Source organism: Salvelinus fontinalis, chromosome 23 (assembly GCF_029448725.1).
Source record: "Salvelinus fontinalis isolate EN_2023a chromosome 23, ASM2944872v1, whole genome shotgun sequence".
NCBI lineage: Eukaryota > Metazoa > Chordata > Actinopteri > Salmoniformes > Salmonidae > Salvelinus > Salvelinus fontinalis.
This window is the reverse complement of record NC_074687.1, coordinates 14,101,371-14,120,578: the sequence shown is the minus strand read 5'-3', so window position 1 is coordinate 14,120,578 and position 19,208 is coordinate 14,101,371. Positions and strand designations below refer to the sequence as shown.

The following is a 19,208-nucleotide window of genomic DNA, read 5'->3' as shown; positions in this document are numbered from 1 at the left end:
ACATCTACTATAACCCTGACTACATCTACTATAACCCTGACCACATCTACTATAACCCTGACCACATCTACTATAACCCTGACCACATCTACTATAACCCTGACCACATCTACTATAGACCACATCTACTATAACCCTGGCCACATCTACTATAACCCTGACCACATCTACTATAACCCTGACCACATCTACTATAGACCACATCTACTATAACCCTGACCACATCTACTATAACCCTGACCACATCTATTATAACCCTGACCACATCTACTATAGACCACATCTACTATAACCCTGACCACATCTACTATAACCCTGACCACATCTACTATAACCCTGACCACATCTACTATAACCCTGACCAAATCTACTATAGACCACATCTACTATAACCCTGACCACATCTACTATAGACCACATCTACTATAGACCACATCTACTATAGACCACATCTACTATAACCCTAACCATATCTACTATAACCCTGACCACATCTACTATAACCCTGACCACATCTACTATAACCCTGACTACATCTACTATAACCCTGACCACATCTACTATAACCCTGACCACATCTACTATAACCCTGACCACATCTACTATAACCCTGACCACATCTACTATAACCCTGACCACATCTACTATAGACCACATCTACTATAACCCTGACCACATCTACTATAGACCACATCTACTATAGACCACATCTACTATAGACCACATCTACTATAACCCTGACCATATCTACTATAACCCTGACCACATCTACTATAACCCTGACCACATCTACTATAACCCTGACTACATCTACTATAACCCTGACCACATCTACTATAACCCTGACCACATCTACTATCACCCTGACCACATCTACTATAACCCTGACCACATCTACTATAACCCTGACTACATCTACTATAGACCACATCTACTATAACCCTGACCACATCTACTATAGACCACATCTACTATAACCCTGACCAGATCTACTATAACCCTGACTACATCTACTATAACCCTGACCACATCTACTATAACCCTGACCACATCTACTATAACCCTGACCACATCTACTATAACCCTGACCACATCTACTATAACCCTGACCACATCTACTATAGACTACATCTACTATAACCCTGACTACATCTACTATAACCCTGACCACATCTACTATAACCCTGACTACATCTACTATAACCCTGACCACATCTACTATAACCCTGACCACATCTACTATAGACTACATCTACTATAGACCACATCTACTATAACCCTGACCACATCTACTATAACCCTGACCACATCTACTATAACCCTGACCACATCTACTATAACCCTGACCACATCTACTATAACCCTGACCACATCTACTATAACCCTGACCACATCTACTATAGACCACATCTACTATAGACCACATCTACTATAACCCTGACCACATCTACTATAACCCTGACCACATCTACTATAACCCTGACTACATCTACTATAACCCTGACTACATCTACTATAACCCTGACCACATCTACTATAACCCTGCCCACATCTACTATAACCTTGACCATATTATGACAGACCTGCTAGCTCTCTGTCTCTATTATTTTATGAAAGGCCAGCTAGATCTATTGTCTCTTTCATATTTTGACAGACCAGCTAGATCTACTGTCTCTATTATTTTATGAAAGGCCAGCTAGATCTATTGTCTCTTTCATATTTTGACAGACCAGCTAGATCTACTGTCTCTATTATATTATGACAGACAAACTAGATCTATTGTCTCTTTCATATTTTGACAGACCAGCTAGATCTACTGTCTCTATTATATTATGACAGACCAGTTACATCTACTGTCTGTACTATATTATGACAGACCAGTTACATCTACTGTCTCTACTATTTTATAACAGACCAGCAAGATCTTTTATATATTTTATCATATGACAGACAGCTACATCTACTGGCTTTACTATATTACAAAAGACCAGCTAGATCTACTGTCTCAATTATACTACAAAAGACCAGCAAGATTGCCTGTCTCTATTATATTATGACAGTCCAGCTACATCTACTGTCTTTATTATATTACGACAGACCAGCTATATTTACTGTCTCTATTATATTATGACAGACCAGCTAAATCTACTATCTCTATTATATTATGACAGACAAGCTTGATCTACTGTCTCTATTATATTATGACAGACCAGCTAGATCTACAGTCTCTATTATATTATGTCAGACCAGCTAGAGCTACTGTATCTATTAAATTACGACAGACCAGCTAGATCTACAGTCTCTATTATATTATGTCAGACCAACTAGATCTACTGTCTCTGTTATATTATGACAGACCAGCTAGATATATTGTCTCTATTATTTTATGACAGACCAGCTAGATGTACTGTCTGTATTATATGTTTACAGCCAAGCTACATTTTCTGTCTGTATTATATTACGACAGACCAGCTAGATCTACTGTCTATATTACCTAATGACAGACCAGCTAGATCTACGGTCTCTATTATATTATGACAGACCAGCTACATCTCCTGTCTTTATTATATTATGACAGACCAGCTCTATCTACTGTCTCTATTATATTATGACAGACCTGCTAGATCTACTGTCTCTATTATATTATGACAGACCTGCTAGATCTACTGTCGCTATTATATTATGACAGACCTGCTAGATCTACTGTCTCTATTATATTATGACAGACCTGCTAGATCTACTGTCTCTATTATATTATGACAGACCAGCTCTATCTACTGTCTCTATTATATTATGACAGACCTGCTAGATCTACTGTCTCTATTATATTATGACAGACCAGCTAGATCTACTGTCTCTATTATATTATGACAGACCAGCTAGATCTACTGTCTCTATTATATTACGACAGACCTGCTAGATCTACTGTCTCTATTATATTATGACAGACCAACTAGATCTACTGTCTCTGTTATATTATGACAGACCAGCTAGATATATTGTCTCTATTATTTTATGACAGACCAGCTAGATGTACTGTCTGTATTATATGTTTACAGCCAAGCTACATTTTCTGTCTGTATTATATTACGACAGACCAGCTAGATCTACTGTCTATATTACCTAATGACAGACCAGCTAGATCTACTGTCTCTATTATATTATGACAGACCTGCTAGATCTACTGTATCTATTATATTATGACAGACCTGCTAGATCTACTGTCTCTATTATATTATGACAGACCAGCTAGATCTACTGTCTCTATTATATTATGACAGACCAGCTAGATCTACTGTCTCTATTATATTATGACAGACCAGCTAGATCTACTGTCTCTATTATATTATGACAGACCAGCTAGATCTATTGTCTTTATTATATTATGACAGACCAGCTAGAGCTACTGTCTCTATTATATTATGACAGACCAGCTAGATCTACTGTCTTTATTATATTATGACAGACCAGCTAGAGCTACTGTCTCTATTATATTATGACAGACCAGCTAGATCTACTGTCTTTATTATATTATGACAGACCTGCTAGATCTACTGTATCTATTATATTATGACAGACCAGCTAGATCTACTGTCTCTATTATATTATGACAGACCAGCTAGATCTACTGTCTCTATTATATTATGACAGACCTGCTAGATCTACTGTATCTATTATATTATGACAGACCAGCTAGAGCTACTGTCTCTATTATATTATGACAGACCAGCTAGATCTACTGTATCTATTATATTATGACAGACCAGCTAGAGCTACTGTCTCTATTATATTATGACAGACCAGCTAGATCTACTGTATCTATTATATTATGACAGACCAGCTCTATCTACTGTCTCTATTATATTATGACAGACCAGCTAGATCTACTGTATCTATTATATTATGACAGACCAACTAGATCTACTGTATCTATTATATTATGACAGACCAGCTAGATCTACTGTCTCTATTATATTATGACAGACCAGCTAGATCTACTGTATCTATTATATTATGACAGACCTGCTAGATCTACTGTATCTATTATATTATGACAGACCTGCTAGATCTACTGTCGCTATTATATTATGACAGACCTGCTAGATCTACTGTCTCTATTATATTATGACAGACCTGCTAGATCTACTGTCTCTATTATATTATGACAGACCAGCTCTATCTACTGTCTCTATTATATTATGACAGACCTGCTAGATCTACTGTCTCTATTATATTATGACAGACCAGCTAGATCTACTGTCTCTATTATATTATGACAGACCAGCTAGATCTACTGTCTCTATTATATTACGACAGACCTGCTAGATCTACTGTCTCTATTATATTATGACAGACCAACTAGATCTACTGTCTCTGTTATATTATGACAGACCAGCTAGATATATTGTCTCTATTATTTTATGACAGACCAGCTAGATGTACTGTCTGTATTATATGTTTACAGCCAAGCTACATTTTCTGTCTGTATTATATTACGACAGACCAGCTAGATCTACTGTCTATATTACCTAATGACAGACCAGCTAGATCTACTGTCTCTATTATATTATGACAGACCTGCTAGATCTACTGTATCTATTATATTATGACAGACCTGCTAGATCTACTGTCTCTATTATATTATGACAGACCAGCTAGATCTACTGTCTCTATTATATTATGACAGACCAGCTAGATCTACTGTCTCTATTATATTATGACAGACCAGCTAGATCTACTGTCTCTATTATATTATGACAGACCAGCTAGATCTATTGTCTTTATTATATTATGACAGACCAGCTAGAGCTACTGTCTCTATTATATTATGACAGACCAGCTAGATCTACTGTCTTTATTATATTATGACAGACCAGCTAGAGCTACTGTCTCTATTATATTATGACAGACCAGCTAGATCTACTGTCTTTATTATATTATGACAGACCTGCTAGATCTACTGTATCTATTATATTATGACAGACCAGCTAGATCTACTGTCTCTATTATATTATGACAGACCAGCTAGATCTACTGTCTCTATTATATTATGACAGACCTGCTAGATCTACTGTATCTATTATATTATGACAGACCAGCTAGAGCTACTGTCTCTATTATATTATGACAGACCAGCTAGATCTACTGTATCTATTATATTATGACAGACCAGCTAGAGCTACTGTCTCTATTATATTATGACAGACCAGCTAGATCTACTGTATCTATTATATTATGACAGACCAGCTCTATCTACTGTCTCTATTATATTATGACAGACCAGCTAGATCTACTGTATCTATTATATTATGACAGACCAACTAGATCTACTGTATCTATTATATTATGACAGACCAGCTAGATCTACTGTCTCTATTATATTATGACAGACCAGCTAGATCTACTGTATCTATTATATTATGACAGACCTGCTAGATCTACTGTATCTATTATATTATGACAGACCAGCTAGATCTACTGTATCTATTATATTATGACAGACCAGCTAGATCTACTGTATATATTATATTATGACAGACCTGCTAGATCTACTGTATCTATTATATTATGACAGACCAGCTAGATCTACTGTATCTATTATATTATGACAGACCAGCTAGATCTACTGTCTCTATTATATTATGACAGACCTGCTAGATCTACTGTATCTATTATATTATGACAGACCAGCTAGAGCTACTGTCTCTATTATATTATGACAGACCAGCTAGATCTACTGTATCTATTATATTATGACAGACCAGCTAGAGCTACTGTCTCTATTATATTATGACAGACCAGCTAGATCTACTGTATCTATTATATTATGACAGACCAGCTCTATCTACTGTCTCTATTATATTATGACAGACCAGCTAGAGCTACTGTCTCTATTATATTATGACAGACCAGCTAGATCTACTGTATCTATTATATTATGACAGACCAGCTCTATCTACTGTCTCTATTATATTATGACAGACCAGCTAGATCTACTGTATCTATTATATTATGACAGACCAGCTCTATCTACTGTCTCTATTATATTATGACAGACCAGCTAGATCTACTGTATCTACTATATTATGACAGACCAGCTCTATCTACTGTCTCTATTATATTATGACAGACCAGCTCTATCTACTGTCTCTATTATAGTTTGACAGACCAGCTAGATCTACTGTATCTATTATATTATGACAGACCAGCTAGATCTACAGTATCTATTATATTATGACAGACCAGCTCTATCTACTGTCTCTATTATATTGACAGACCAACTAGATCTACAGTATCTACTATATTATGACAGACCAGCTAGATCTACTGTATCTATTATATTATGACAGACCAGCTCTATCTACTGTCTCTATTATATTATGACAGACCAGCTAGATCTACTGTATCTATTATATTATGACAGACCAGCTAGATCTACAGTATCTATTATATTATGACAGACCAGCTAGATCTACTGTATCTATTATATTATGACAGACCAGCTAGAGCTACTGTATCTACATACACCTTAGCCAAATACATTTCAATTTAATCCAAGTCAAAATTATCTGTCTTAGGTCAATTAGGATCACCATTTTATTTTAAGAATGTTAGATGTCAGAATAATAGTAGAGAGAATTAATTATTTAACCTTTTATTTCTTTCATCACATTCCCAATGGGTCAGAAGTTTACATACACTCAAGTAGTATTTGGTAGCATTGGCATTAAATTGTTTAACTTGGGTCAAATGTTTCGGGTGGCCTTCCACAAGCTTCCCACAATAAGTTGGGTGAATTTTGTCCCATTCCTCCTGACAGAGCTGGTGTAACTGAGTCAGGTTTTTCGGCCTCCTTGCTCGCACACGCTTTTTCAGTTCTGCCCACAAATGTTCTATAGGATTGAGGTCAGGGCTTTGTGATGGCCACTCCAATACCTTGACTTTGTTGTCCTTAAGCCATTTTGACACAACTTTGGAAGTATGCTTGGGGTCATTGTCCATTTGGAAGACCCATTTGCGACCAAGCTTTAACTTCCTGACTGATGTCTTGAGATGTTGCTTCAATATATCCACATAATTTTCCTCCCTCATGATGCCATCTATTTTGTGAAGTGCACCAGTCCCTCCTGCAGCAAAGCATCCCCACAACATGATGCTGCCACCCCCGTGCTTCACGGTTGGAATGGTGTTCTCCGGCTTGCAAGCATCCCCCTTTTTCCTCCAAATATAACGATGGTCATTATGGCCAAAGTGTTCTATTTTTGTTTCATCAGACCAGTGAATTATAAGTGAAATAATCTGTCTGTAAACAATTTTTGGAAAAATTATTTGTGTCATGCACAAAGTAGATGTCCTAACTGACTTGCCAAAACATAGTTTGTTAACAAGACATTTGTGGAGTGGTTAGAAAATGAGTTTTAATGACTCCAACCCAAGTACATGTAAACTTCCGACTTCAACTGTACCTCCACTGGTATGCCATCCAGCCCTAGTGTTTGGTATACCTCCACTGGTATGTCATCCAGCCCTGGAGTTTGGTATACCTCCACTGGTATGTCATCCAGCCCTGGAGTTTGGTATACCTCCACTGGTATGTCATCTAGCCCTGGAGTATGGTATACCTCCACTGGTATGTCATCCAGCCCTGGAGTTTGGTATACCTCCACTGGTATGCCATCCAGCCCTGGAGTTTGGTATACCTCCACTGGTATGTCATCCAGCCCTGGAGTTTGGTATACCTCCACTGGTATGCCATCCAGCCCTGGAGTTTGGTATACCTCCACTGGTATGCCATCCATCCCTGGAGTTTGGTATACCTCCACTGGTATCTCCACTGGTATGCCATCCAGCCCTGGAGTTTGGTCTACCTCCACTGGTATGCCTGGAGTTTGGTATACCTCCACTGGTATGCCATCCAGCCCTGGAGTTTGGTCTACCTCCACTGGTATGCCATCCAGCCCTGGAGTTTGGTATACCTCCACTGGTATGCCTGGAGTTTGGTATACCTCCACTGGTATGCCATCCAGCCCTGGAGTTTGGTCTACCTCCACTGGTATGCCATCCAGCCCTGGAGTTTGGTATACCTCCACTGGTATGCCATCCAGCCCTGGAGTTTGGTATACCTCCACTGGTATGCCATCCAGCCCTGGAGTTTGGTATACCTCCACTGGTATGCCATCCAGCCCTGGAGTTTGGTATACCTCCACTGGTATGCCATCCAACCCTGGAGTTTGGTAAACCTCCACTGGTATGCCATCTAGCCCTGGAGTTTGGTATACCGCCACTGGTATGCCTGGAGTTTGGTATACCTCCACTGGTATGCCACCCAGCCCTGGAGTTTGGTATACCTCCACTGGTATGCCATCCAGCCCTAGTGTTTGGTATACCTCCACTGGTATGTCATCCAGCCCTGGAGTTTGGTATTCCTCCACTGGTATGCCATCCAGCCCTGGAGTTTGGTATACCTCCACTGGTATGCCATCTAGCCCTGGAGTTTGGTATACCTCCACTGGTATGCCATCCAGCCCTGGAGTTTGGTATACCTCTACTGGTATGCCATCCAGCCCTGGAGTTTGGTATACCTCCACTGGTATGCCATCTAGCCCTGGAGTTTGGTATACCTCCACTGGTATGCCATCTAGCCCTGGAGTTTGGTATACCTCCACTGGTATGCCATCCAGCCCTGGAGTTTGGTATACCTCTACTGGTATGCCATCCAACCCTGGAGTTTTCCCAGCCTTAAAGGTTAGTGGAGACGGAGGAGGCTGAAATGAAAACATATGCTTAAAGTACTTTACTTCCTCTTTCAAAATATAATTTGGTGAATCATGAGTGACTCCGTCATTTGTAACAAATTTCAATAAATCATTTTTCGTTGCATTTCTATGTTGAAGATTAACAAATGATTTGGTGCATTTCTCCCCATATTCCATCCAGATCACTTTATTATTATAATAAATTACAATGGATCTTTCTGGAATAAGTTCTTCCATTTCTTGTTTTTTTTCCTCTAACTTATTCTGAGCCTCTACGATACAGTTTTTATTGCTGTCTATCTGTTCTGTTTGACTCTTTTGACCTAAATTGCTTTTGTCTTATAGATGAGAAATGAATTTAATGGCCTCTAAAGGCACCTTTAAAAGTGTCCCATACAATAAGCGGATCTGCTGTACCTATATTATGTTATATATTCTTCTGTCCTGGTTAAAAAAAAGTTATCATCCAATAGGCTTTGATTACATTTCCAATATCCTCGCCAATGTGGAAATTCTGTTAGAGTAATATACTGCATATGTGTAACGGCAGCCTTCCTCATCTTCGTCTGAAGAGGAAGGTGTAACAGGGATCGGACCAAGACGCAGCGTAGCTCGTGTTCAACATGTTTTTAATAAACAAGACGAAACTGTGAACACTTACAAAATAACAAGCGTGGCAAATCAAAACAGCCCTATCTTGGTGCAGAGAAAACACAGAGACAGGAAACAACCACCCACAAATCCCCAACACAAAACAAGCCACCTATATATGATTCCCAATCAGGGACAACGATTGACAGCTGCCTCTGATTGAGAACCATATTAGGCCGAAGACAGAAACAGACAAACTAGACACACAACATAGAATGCCCACCCAGCTCACGTCCTGACCAACACTAAAACAAGCAAAACACACAAGAACTATGGTTCAGAACGTGACAATATGCCAATTATTTGATGGTCTGACAGCATTCTGTCCCCTATCAACACTTTTTTTAAACTTTTGGTGTAAACGAGAATGACATAAGAAAGCAATCAAGATGACTAGCTTGATTAAACCTCCGCCATGTATATCTTACTAGGTCAGGATATTTAAGCCTCCATACATCCACTAGTTTTACATTTAAGTCATTTAGCAGACGCTCTTATCCAGAGCGACTTACAAATTGGATTTTTTACAAATTGGAAAGTTCATACATATTCATCCTGGTCTCCCCATGGGAATTGAACCCTGGTCCCCCCGTGGGAATTGAACCCACAACCCTGGCGTTGCATGCGCCATGCTCTATCAACTGAGCCACACGGGACCGTCCCAATATATCCATCATATTCGTAATTTCCTTATGTGCACGAGGATGATAGTCTGTAGTGTGATTTTCTTTATGGTCCATTGAGGTATTTAAAACCCTATTATAATCTTCCACTATAATAATAGCGTCTTACATTGCTTATATATATTTTTAAAGAAGCATGGATCATCATTATTTGTACCGTATAGAATAATGAGCCAAATCTGTTCATGGTCCAATAACATATTTAAAATAATCCATCTATCTTGTGGATCTGTTTTAACAATTTGCATATTTGGATCAAAATTACTGTTAGTTAATATCATCACTACTTTTGAATTTCTTTGCCGATGGGAGAAGTTTATTTCGCGGGTCTCGTCCCGTGTGTTAATCATTGTGAGCTTGTGTTATTTATTCGAGGTACTCCTCGCTCTTTTGTTTGGGTTTCTACCCTGTGTTTTGTTTGCTGTTTGTTTGGTCTTCTTCCCTGTGCCTTCACACGGCACGTCGTCATTTGGGATTCATAAAAAACCCTATTGCGCATTCCAGCGCCTGTCTCCCGATCCTTCATGCCAACTTGACAGAATAATCGACCATTAAGGGAGACTGCGGGAATGACAACCCTTCCCCTAACCTGAATCATTTTAGCTAACCATTCCCCTGACCTGAATCATGTTAGCTAACCCTTCCCCTAACCTGAATCATGTTAGCTAACCCTTCCCCTAACCTGAATCATGTTAGCTAACCCTTCCCCTAACCTGAATCATGTTAGCTAACCCTTCCCCTAACCTGAACTCTTTTAGCTAACCCTTCCCTAATCTGAACCCTTTTAGCTAACCCTTCCCCTTCCCCTAACCTGAATCATGTTAGCTAACCCTTCCCCTAACCTGAATCATGTTAGCTAACCCTTCCCCTAACCTGAATCATGTTAGCTAACCCTTCCCCTAACCTGAACCCTTTTAGCTAACCCTCCCCCTAACCTGAATCATGTTAGCTAACCCTTCCCCTAACCTGAACCCTTTTAGCTAACCCTTCCCCTAACCTGAACCCTTTTAGCTAACCCTTCCCCTAACCTGAACCATTTTAGCTAACCCTTCCCCTAACCTTAACCCTTTTAGATAACCCTTCCCCTAACCTGAACCCTTTTAGCTAACCCTTCCCCTAACCTAAACCCTTTTAGCTAACCCTTCCCCTAACCCTTTTAGCTAACCCTTCCCCTAACCTAAACCCTTTTAGCTAACCCTTCCCCTAACCTGAACCCTTTTAGCTAACCCTTCCCCTAACCAAAACCCTTTTAGCTAACCCTCCCCCTAACCTGAACCCATTTAGCTAACCCTTCCCCTAACCTGAACCCCTTTAGCTAACCCTAACCTAAACCCTTTTAGCTAACCATTCCCCTGACCTGAATCATGTTAGCTAACCCTTCCCCTAATCTGAATCATGTTAGCTAACCCTTCCCCTATCCTGAATCATGTTAGCTAACCCTTCCCCTAACCTGAACCCTTTTAGCTAACCCTTCCCCTAACCTGAACCCTTTTAGCTAACCCTTCCACTAACCTGAATCCTTTTAGCTAACCCTTCCCCTAACCTGAACCCTTTTAGCTAACCCTTCCCCTAACCTGAACCCTTTTAGCTAACCCTTCCCCTAACCTGAACCCTTTAGCTAACCCTTCCCCTAACCTGAACCCCTTTAGCTAACCCTCCCCTAACCTGAACCCTTTTAGCTAACCCTTCCCCTAACCTGAACCCTTTTAGCTAACCCTTCCCTAACCTGAACCCTTTTAGCTAACCCTTCCCCTAACCTGAACCCTTTTAGCTAACCCTTCCCCTAACCTGAACCCTTTTAGCTAACCCTTCCCCTAACCTGAACCCTTTTAGCTAACCCTTCCACTAACCTGAATAATTTTAGCTAACCCTTCCCGTAACCTTAACCCTTTTAGCTAACCCTTCCCGTAACCTTAACCCTTTTAGCTAACCCTTCCCCTAACCTGAATCATGTTAGCTAACCCTTCCCCTAACCTGAATCATGTTAGCTAACCCTTCCCCTAACCTGAACCCTTTTAGCTAACCCTTCCCCTAACCTGAACCCTTTTAGCTAACCCTTCCCCTAACCTGAACCCTTTTCGCTAACCCTTCCCCTAACCTTAACCCTTTTAGATAACCCTTCCCCTAACCTGAACCCTTTTAGCTAACCCTTCCCCTAACCTGAATCATGTTAGCTAACCCTTCCCCTAATCTGAATCATGTTAGCTAACCCTTCCCCTAACCTGAATCATGTTAGCTAACCCTTCCCCTAACCTGAACCCTTTTAGCTAACCCTTCCCCTAACCTGAACCCTTTTAGCTAACCCTTCCACTAACCTGAATCCTTTTAGCTAACCCTTCCCCTAACCTGAACCCTTTTAGCTAACCCTTCCCCTAACCTGAACCCTTTTAGCTAACCCTTCCCCTAACCTGAACCCTTTAGCTAACCCTTCCCCTAACCTGAACCCCTTTAGCTAACCCTCCCCTAACCTGAACCCTTTTAGCTAACCCTTCCCCTAACCTGAACCCTTTTAGCTAACCCTTCCCCTAACCTAAACCCTTTTAGCTAAACCTAACCTGAACCCTTTTAGCTAACCCACCCCTAACCTGAACCCTTTTAGCTAACCCTTCCCCTAACCTGAACCCTTTTAGCTAACCCTTCCACTAACCTGAATAATTTTAGCTAATCCTTCCCGTAACCTTAACCCTTTTAGCTAACCCTTCCCCTAACCTGAATCATGTTAGCTAACCCTTCTCCTAACCTGAATCATGTTAGCTAACCCTTCCCCTAACCTGAACCCTTTTAGCTAACCCTTCCCCTAACCTGAACCCTTTTAGCTAACCCTCCCCTAACCTGAACCCTTTTAGCTAACCCTTCCCCTAACCTGCACCCTTTTAGCTAACCCTTCCCATAACCTGAACCCTTTTAGCTAACCCTTCCCCTAACCTGTATCATTTTAGCTAACCCTTCCCCTAACCTGAACCCTTTTAGCTAACCCTTCCCCTAACCTGAACCCTTTTAGCTAACCCTTCCCCTAACCTGAACCCCTTTAGCTAACCCTAACCTAAACCCTTTTAGCTAACCCTAACCTGAACCCTTTTAGCTAACCCTTCCCCTAACCTGAACCCTTTTAGCTAACCCTTCCCCTAACCTGAACCCCTTTAGCTAACCCTAACCTAAACCCTTTTAGCTAACCCTAACCTTAACCACTAACCCTAACCCATAGAGCTAAGCTACATAGCCACCTAGATCAGTGGTTTCCAACCAGGGGTTCTTGGCCTATATACAGGGGGTACATCATGAGAAGATAAGCTTACTGGTAAAATGCACATGGGAGGTACTTCAGGGGTACTCCTGGCAGAGCAAAATTCAGTTGGTGGTGCAGTAAAGCAAAATAACTTTAGACACAACAAATTGCAAATCGTAACATATCATACGAATTATATTTCGTAACATATCATACGAATTGTATTTCGTGACATATTATACGAAATGGATGATGGAAGTCCCGCGATTAATACAAACCATATGCCTACGAAAAGTAACATGTAATAAATGGGGTGTCTCGGGTTTACCTACAGGATAATACGACATGCTCTGAGCACGTCGAGGGAGGGATTCCCTTGTGGTAGAGACACTTTTTTTGTGTGTGTGAAAAGCACCACCACTACTACTGTTGCCACGCGTCCGGCGCAGGTAAATATAAACATTATCAATTGTAACCGTGTGCCAGTTTTTAAAATGAAGTAACTAGCTAGGTCTCTCTGAAATTCGTTAATGTTATTTCGAGGTTGTTGGCTCTAGTTGATTTTGTTTTTGTGGGGGTGGGTGGGGGGGAGTCGTCCTGAACATGTAAAGTTGTCCATGTTTCACACCTAGCTAGCTAACGTAGCTAACGTTAACTAGCTTGTTGCTAGGGACTGAGAACGTGCTTCAGGAATCCATTTGAGTTTGACTTGATTCGAATTTCTAGTCGTCTAACGTTAACGATATTACCTATTCCATTGGAATTGACTCCGAATCGTGAATTTAATCTACCGGTAGCTAACGCTAGCTGGCTAGCAAGTGTTTGACAGCAAGTGACGGCTAGCTAACGTCAGCTAGCTTCATGTTGAAACCACATGGCTGCCTACCGGCTCGCTAACGTTAGCTGACGACCGGCTATTTCCCCTTACGGTACCGTCACCGTGCATTTAAAAGTGCAGATACATTCGGTCGATGGTGTCTAAATCTATTTAGCCGTGATACTTGTAAACTGGCTAGCGTATTGCTAAGCTAATGTTACCGGTGCTAACTAACTTCTCTCTGCTTACATTGATTGTCATAGATCTTTATCCACTTACTACCTAGCTAGCATGTTGGCTTACTTACCAAGCTAACTGTGAACTAGAATTGCTTGCAATTTATCGAGCTAGCTGTTATTCCACATGCCGTTGTATTCATAGATTCATGTTGTCACTTAATCAGACCACTTGTGTCAACTTTCATTATTCAGTTTAATCTCATCAATGGTTTTGTTTCAGTGGCATGGTGATCCCCTGGTGCCTTCAATTCCCTGATGTGCCAGCCAAAGTCCATGCCAGCAGGGTGTGAGATGGCACTTGATGGCCTCCAATGGAGCTGAAGACAAGTTGAATACAAGGGCCTCCTGCTCTCAGTCATCAAACCTCATTATTCGAGCCAAGTCAGCAGTGTTTCATACTGCTGACAGTCACACTAGGCCCTTCAGCTCGCATGAGAAGAAGACCCTTCAGTCCTGTGCCAGAGTCCCCCAGGTCACCAGTGACTCTATAGGTCAGCTGAATGCAAGGGTGGGTCAGACTCAGAAGAACCAGCTCCATACTGCCTCAGGGACCCCTCTACAACGTGCCTTCAACCGTTCTGTGCCTGCTGCCACTTACCTAGCTAACAAGCCACAGCGTGCTGGTAGCGCAGGTGCTAATTTAGCACGTGGTCATAGTAATGGTCACTGTCAACCGACTGTTCTCTCTAAGAGTACACAGATATCCAGTGCTGACATTATCTCATACAGACATAACCCTGGTGTTTTGGAGCCAACCGTAAACAGCTATCGGCACAGCTTAGACTCACTAAAGTTAAGATCACGGATCCTGGCCCGCAAAAGAGCCTTGTCGCCCCAGCCTGCTCATTATCCAACGTGTCCCAGTCCACCGAAGGCAGAACGTGTCCCAGACGCGCAGAACAACGCAGCGTCACAGCCTGCTGAAAGCACCACCACCAGCATGCCCACCAACCAGTCAGTCCCCTGGACCAGTGGCAAGCTGAGAGACAATAGCAAAGGGTTTATGAGGCCCACTATGGGTAAAGTGCCTTCCTGTTCTAGACAGGAGACTACCCAGACAAGAGACTCAGCAAAACTTTTGTCCCCCCAGACCAAATCGGCCTCCTATTGCCGTAGGGGGGACAATGGGGATGGCAATACCCAGACTAAGTTCACACACCACCCCCACAACACTGTGCCTTTGCAGGATAGGTCATCCCACCGCCAGGATGTGTCACTGGATCAGACATGGAGGCTCCAGGACCCGCATCAGTTTGAGAGCCCGATGGCAGCAGACACGGACGGTCACTCCCAGAGGCTGGGCTTTTGTGCCGCTGTCCACGAAGCTCCTAGAGCTCCTCATAACACATCAACAGAGAGGATCAGGAAGGTCAACTCCGAGGTGGAGTTTACTGAGGCCGTGAGGAAGATGACACAGTCACGGAGCGCACTCACCCTTCATCCCAGGAACGGGACTGTTATTAGTTTTACTACTGGAACACCAGGGTCCAACGTGGATCCAGTCCAGCTGGGCAAAGCAATGACTAATAGCCCTGTCATCTCTGTCAGCCACAGCCTTGCTCCAGCAAAACCCTCTGTACCACTCTGCCTTACTATGAGAGACCAGCCTGTGTTCATGGAGACATCCAGTGCCTCTGGCCTCGACAGTAACGCCACAACAAACAGTAGTAGCACAACAGCCTCCATGGCACCTCTACCCCACGCAGGGATAACTCCAACCCAATCCCCTACCCAGGCCAGTGCCACAGCTAGTTCTACTGCAGGGATAACTCCGACCCAGGCCAGTGCCACAGCTAGTTCTGGTGTAGGGATAACTCCAACCCAGTCCTTTACCCAGGCCAGTGCCACGGCTAGTTCTACTGCAGGGATAACTCCAACCCAGTCCCTTACCCAGGCCCCTGCCACAGCTAGTTCTGGTGTAGGGATAACTCCGACCCAGGCCAGTGCCACAGCTAGTTCTGGTGTAGGGATAACTCCGACCCAGTCCCCTACCCAGGTCAGTGCCACAGCTAGTTCTACTGCAGGGATAACTCCGACCCAGTCCTTTACCCAGGCCACTGCCACAGCTAGTTCTGGTGTAGGGATAACTCCGACCCAATCCCCTACCCAGGCCAGTGCCACAGCTAGTTCTGGTGTAGGGATAACTCCGACCCAGTCCTATACCCAGGCCAGTTTCACAGCTAGTTCTGGTGTAGGGATAACTCCGACCCAATCCCCTACCCAGGCCAGTGCCACAGCTAGTTCTGGTGTAGGGATAACTCCGACCCAGTCCTATAGCCAGGCCAGTGCCACAGCTAGTTCTGGTGTAGGGATAACTCCGACCCAGTCCTATAGCCAGGCCAGTGCCACAGCTAGTTCTGGTGCTAGTTCCATCCCAGAGAACACTGAGATGGGTTCTGAGTCCGCCTCAGGTTCTTCTCAGAGTCAGAGGCCTTCTGTCACCTCGGTGACCACCCAGATATCAGCCATACACCTGACCAAGGAGAGGAGTGTCCTGTCTCTACAGGGGGGCCACAGCCCCTCCCAGTCCCCACCTGGCCTGGGGGAGGAACAGCAGCCTGAGTCGCCTCAGCTCCTCAGGTCAGTTCTGTTCTCCCACATACTACTAGATGTTGTTAGACTAGATGACATAGCATGTTTTGAGAGCTGGAACCGGACTATAAAAATCCATTCCATTATTTGTATTAAGTAGATCAGTACTGAGTGTATTGTCACGAGAATTTGATGGGAGGTCGATGTGGGTGATAGGAGGAATTAAGCTCTGTTGTGTTAACCAGCTTAAGTATTGGTGTCTTGAGTATGTTCTGTCATAGGTTGTGTGAAGCTTTTCACTTATCATCTGTCTTGCTTTGTCTTTGAGTTTCCTGTCTGTCCATACAGTCCACAGAGTGTTACCATGCAGGAGGATGGAGACAGAGGGGAAGAGGACTATCCTGATGATGAGCTGGAGAATGACTGCAGTGGTGGTGATGATGATGATGGTGAGGAAGACCCCTTTAACTATTCATTTAAACCCTAATCAACTAGACATGTAAAAATTACACCACTTAATTGGACCGCTGTAGCTAGGCTAACATCGTTGGACCGCTGTAGCTAGGCTAACATCGTTGGACCGCTGTAGCTAGGCTAACATCGTTGGACCGCTGTAGCTAGGCTAACATCGTTGGACCGCTGTAGCTAGGCTAACATCGTTGGACCGCTGTAGCTAGGCTAACATCGTTGGACCGCTGTAGCTAGGCTAACATCGTTGGACCGCTGTAGCTAGGCTAACATCGTTGGACCGCTGTAGCTAGGCTAACATCGTTGGACCGCTGTAGCTAGGCTAACATCGTTGGACCGCTGTAGCTAGGCTAACATCGTTGGACCGCTGTAGCTAGGCTAACATCGTTGGACCGCTGTAGCTAGGCTAACATCGTTGGACCGCTGTAGCTAGGCTAACATCGTTGGACCGCTGTAGCTAGGCTAACATCGTTGGACCGCTGTAGCTAGGCTAACATCGTTGGACCGCTGTAGCTAGGCTAACATCGTTGGACCGCTGTAGCTAGGCTAACATCGTTGGACCGCTGTAGCTAGGCTAACATCGTTGGACCGCTGTAGCTAGGCTAACATCGTTGGACCGCTGTAGCTAGGCTAACATCGTTGGACCGCTGTAGCTAGGCTAACATCGTTGGACCGCTGTAGCTAGGCTAACATCGTTGGACCGCTGTAGCTAGGCTAACATCGTTGGACCGCTGTAGCTAGGCTAACATCGTTGGACCGCTGTAGCTAGGCTAACATCGTTGGACCGCTGTAGCTAGGCTAACATCGTTGGACCGCTGTAGCTAGGCTAACATCGTTGGACCGCTGTAGCTAGGCTAACATCGTTGGACCGCTGTAGCTAGGCTAACATCGTTGGACCGCTGTAGCTAGGCTAACATCGTTGGACCGCTGTAGCTAGGCTAACATCGTTGGACCGCTGTAGCTAGGCTAACATCGTTGGACCGCTGTAGCTAGGCTAACATCGTTGGACCGCTGTAGCTAGGCTAACATCGTTGGACCGCTGTAGCTAGGCTAACATCGTTGGACCGCTGTAGCTAGGCTAACATCGTTGGACCGCTGTAGCTAGGCTAACATCGTTGGACCGCTGTAGCTAGGCTAACATCGTTGGACCGCTGTAGCTAGGCTAACATCGTTGGACCGCTGTAGCTAGGCTAAATGAATGAATCCAATGCTATACCTTTTTTTTTCTCCTCAGAAGGGTCTGACTGCTCCTCTATGAATGATGCCTCGTCCACAGCCTCCATACCCGTTCTGCCAAAGTAAGTTGAATCGTTTTTCTGTGTGATTTTTTTTAAAATGTCAATGAATCGTTGACATTGTTGGAATGCTTTGTACATTTTGAAGATAGAAATTATTATCTTATTGAAATGGACTCTTGGTCTCAGGAGTTTTGTCTGGATTGATTGAAAGAAGAACATGTCATTACTGTTCTATTATTTGTGGTGTTATATATTTTGACAATGTTTGCAATTCAGGTAATTTACAAGACCACAAGTTCACCTGGATCATAACAGAAATCTGAAACGGTCCGTAGAGTAAATCCCCAGTCACGGTTTCAGGCCATCCCCAGTCACGGTTTCAGGCCATCCCCAGTCACGGTTTCAGGCCATCCCCAGTCACGGTTTCAGGCCATCCCCAGTCACGGTTTCAGGCCATCCCCAGTCACGGTTTCAGGCCATCCCCAGTCACGGTTTCAGGCCATCCCCAGTCACGGTTTCAGGCCATCCCCAGTCACGGTTTCAGGCCATCCCCAGTCACGGTTTCAGGCCATCCCCAGTCACGGTTTCAGGCCATCCC

At 43.1% G+C, this 19,208-nt stretch overlaps 1 protein-coding gene across 3 annotated transcripts in view; it reads left to right on the top strand.

Moving 5' to 3' along the window:
* Window positions 1-13,659: 13,659 nt before the first annotated feature.
* LOC129820885 (tubulin monoglutamylase TTLL4-like) overlaps window positions 13,660-19,208 on the top strand; it is a 55,499-nt gene continuing 49,950 nt past the window's right edge. For 2 of the 3 annotated variants that reach the window (XM_055877961.1, XM_055877960.1), the window contains exons 1-4: window positions 13,661-13,765; window positions 14,593-16,952; window positions 17,253-17,353; window positions 18,607-18,670. In XM_055877961.1, the coding sequence (XP_055733936.1) occupies window positions 14,674-16,952; window positions 17,253-17,353; window positions 18,607-18,670 (2,444 nt within the window). In that variant the 5' untranslated portion in view covers window positions 13,661-13,765; window positions 14,593-14,673. Of the gene's footprint in view, window positions 13,766-14,592; window positions 16,953-17,252; window positions 17,354-18,606; window positions 18,671-19,208 lie in introns of all 3 variants that reach the window. The other variant, XM_055877962.1, reaches the window with a different exon arrangement.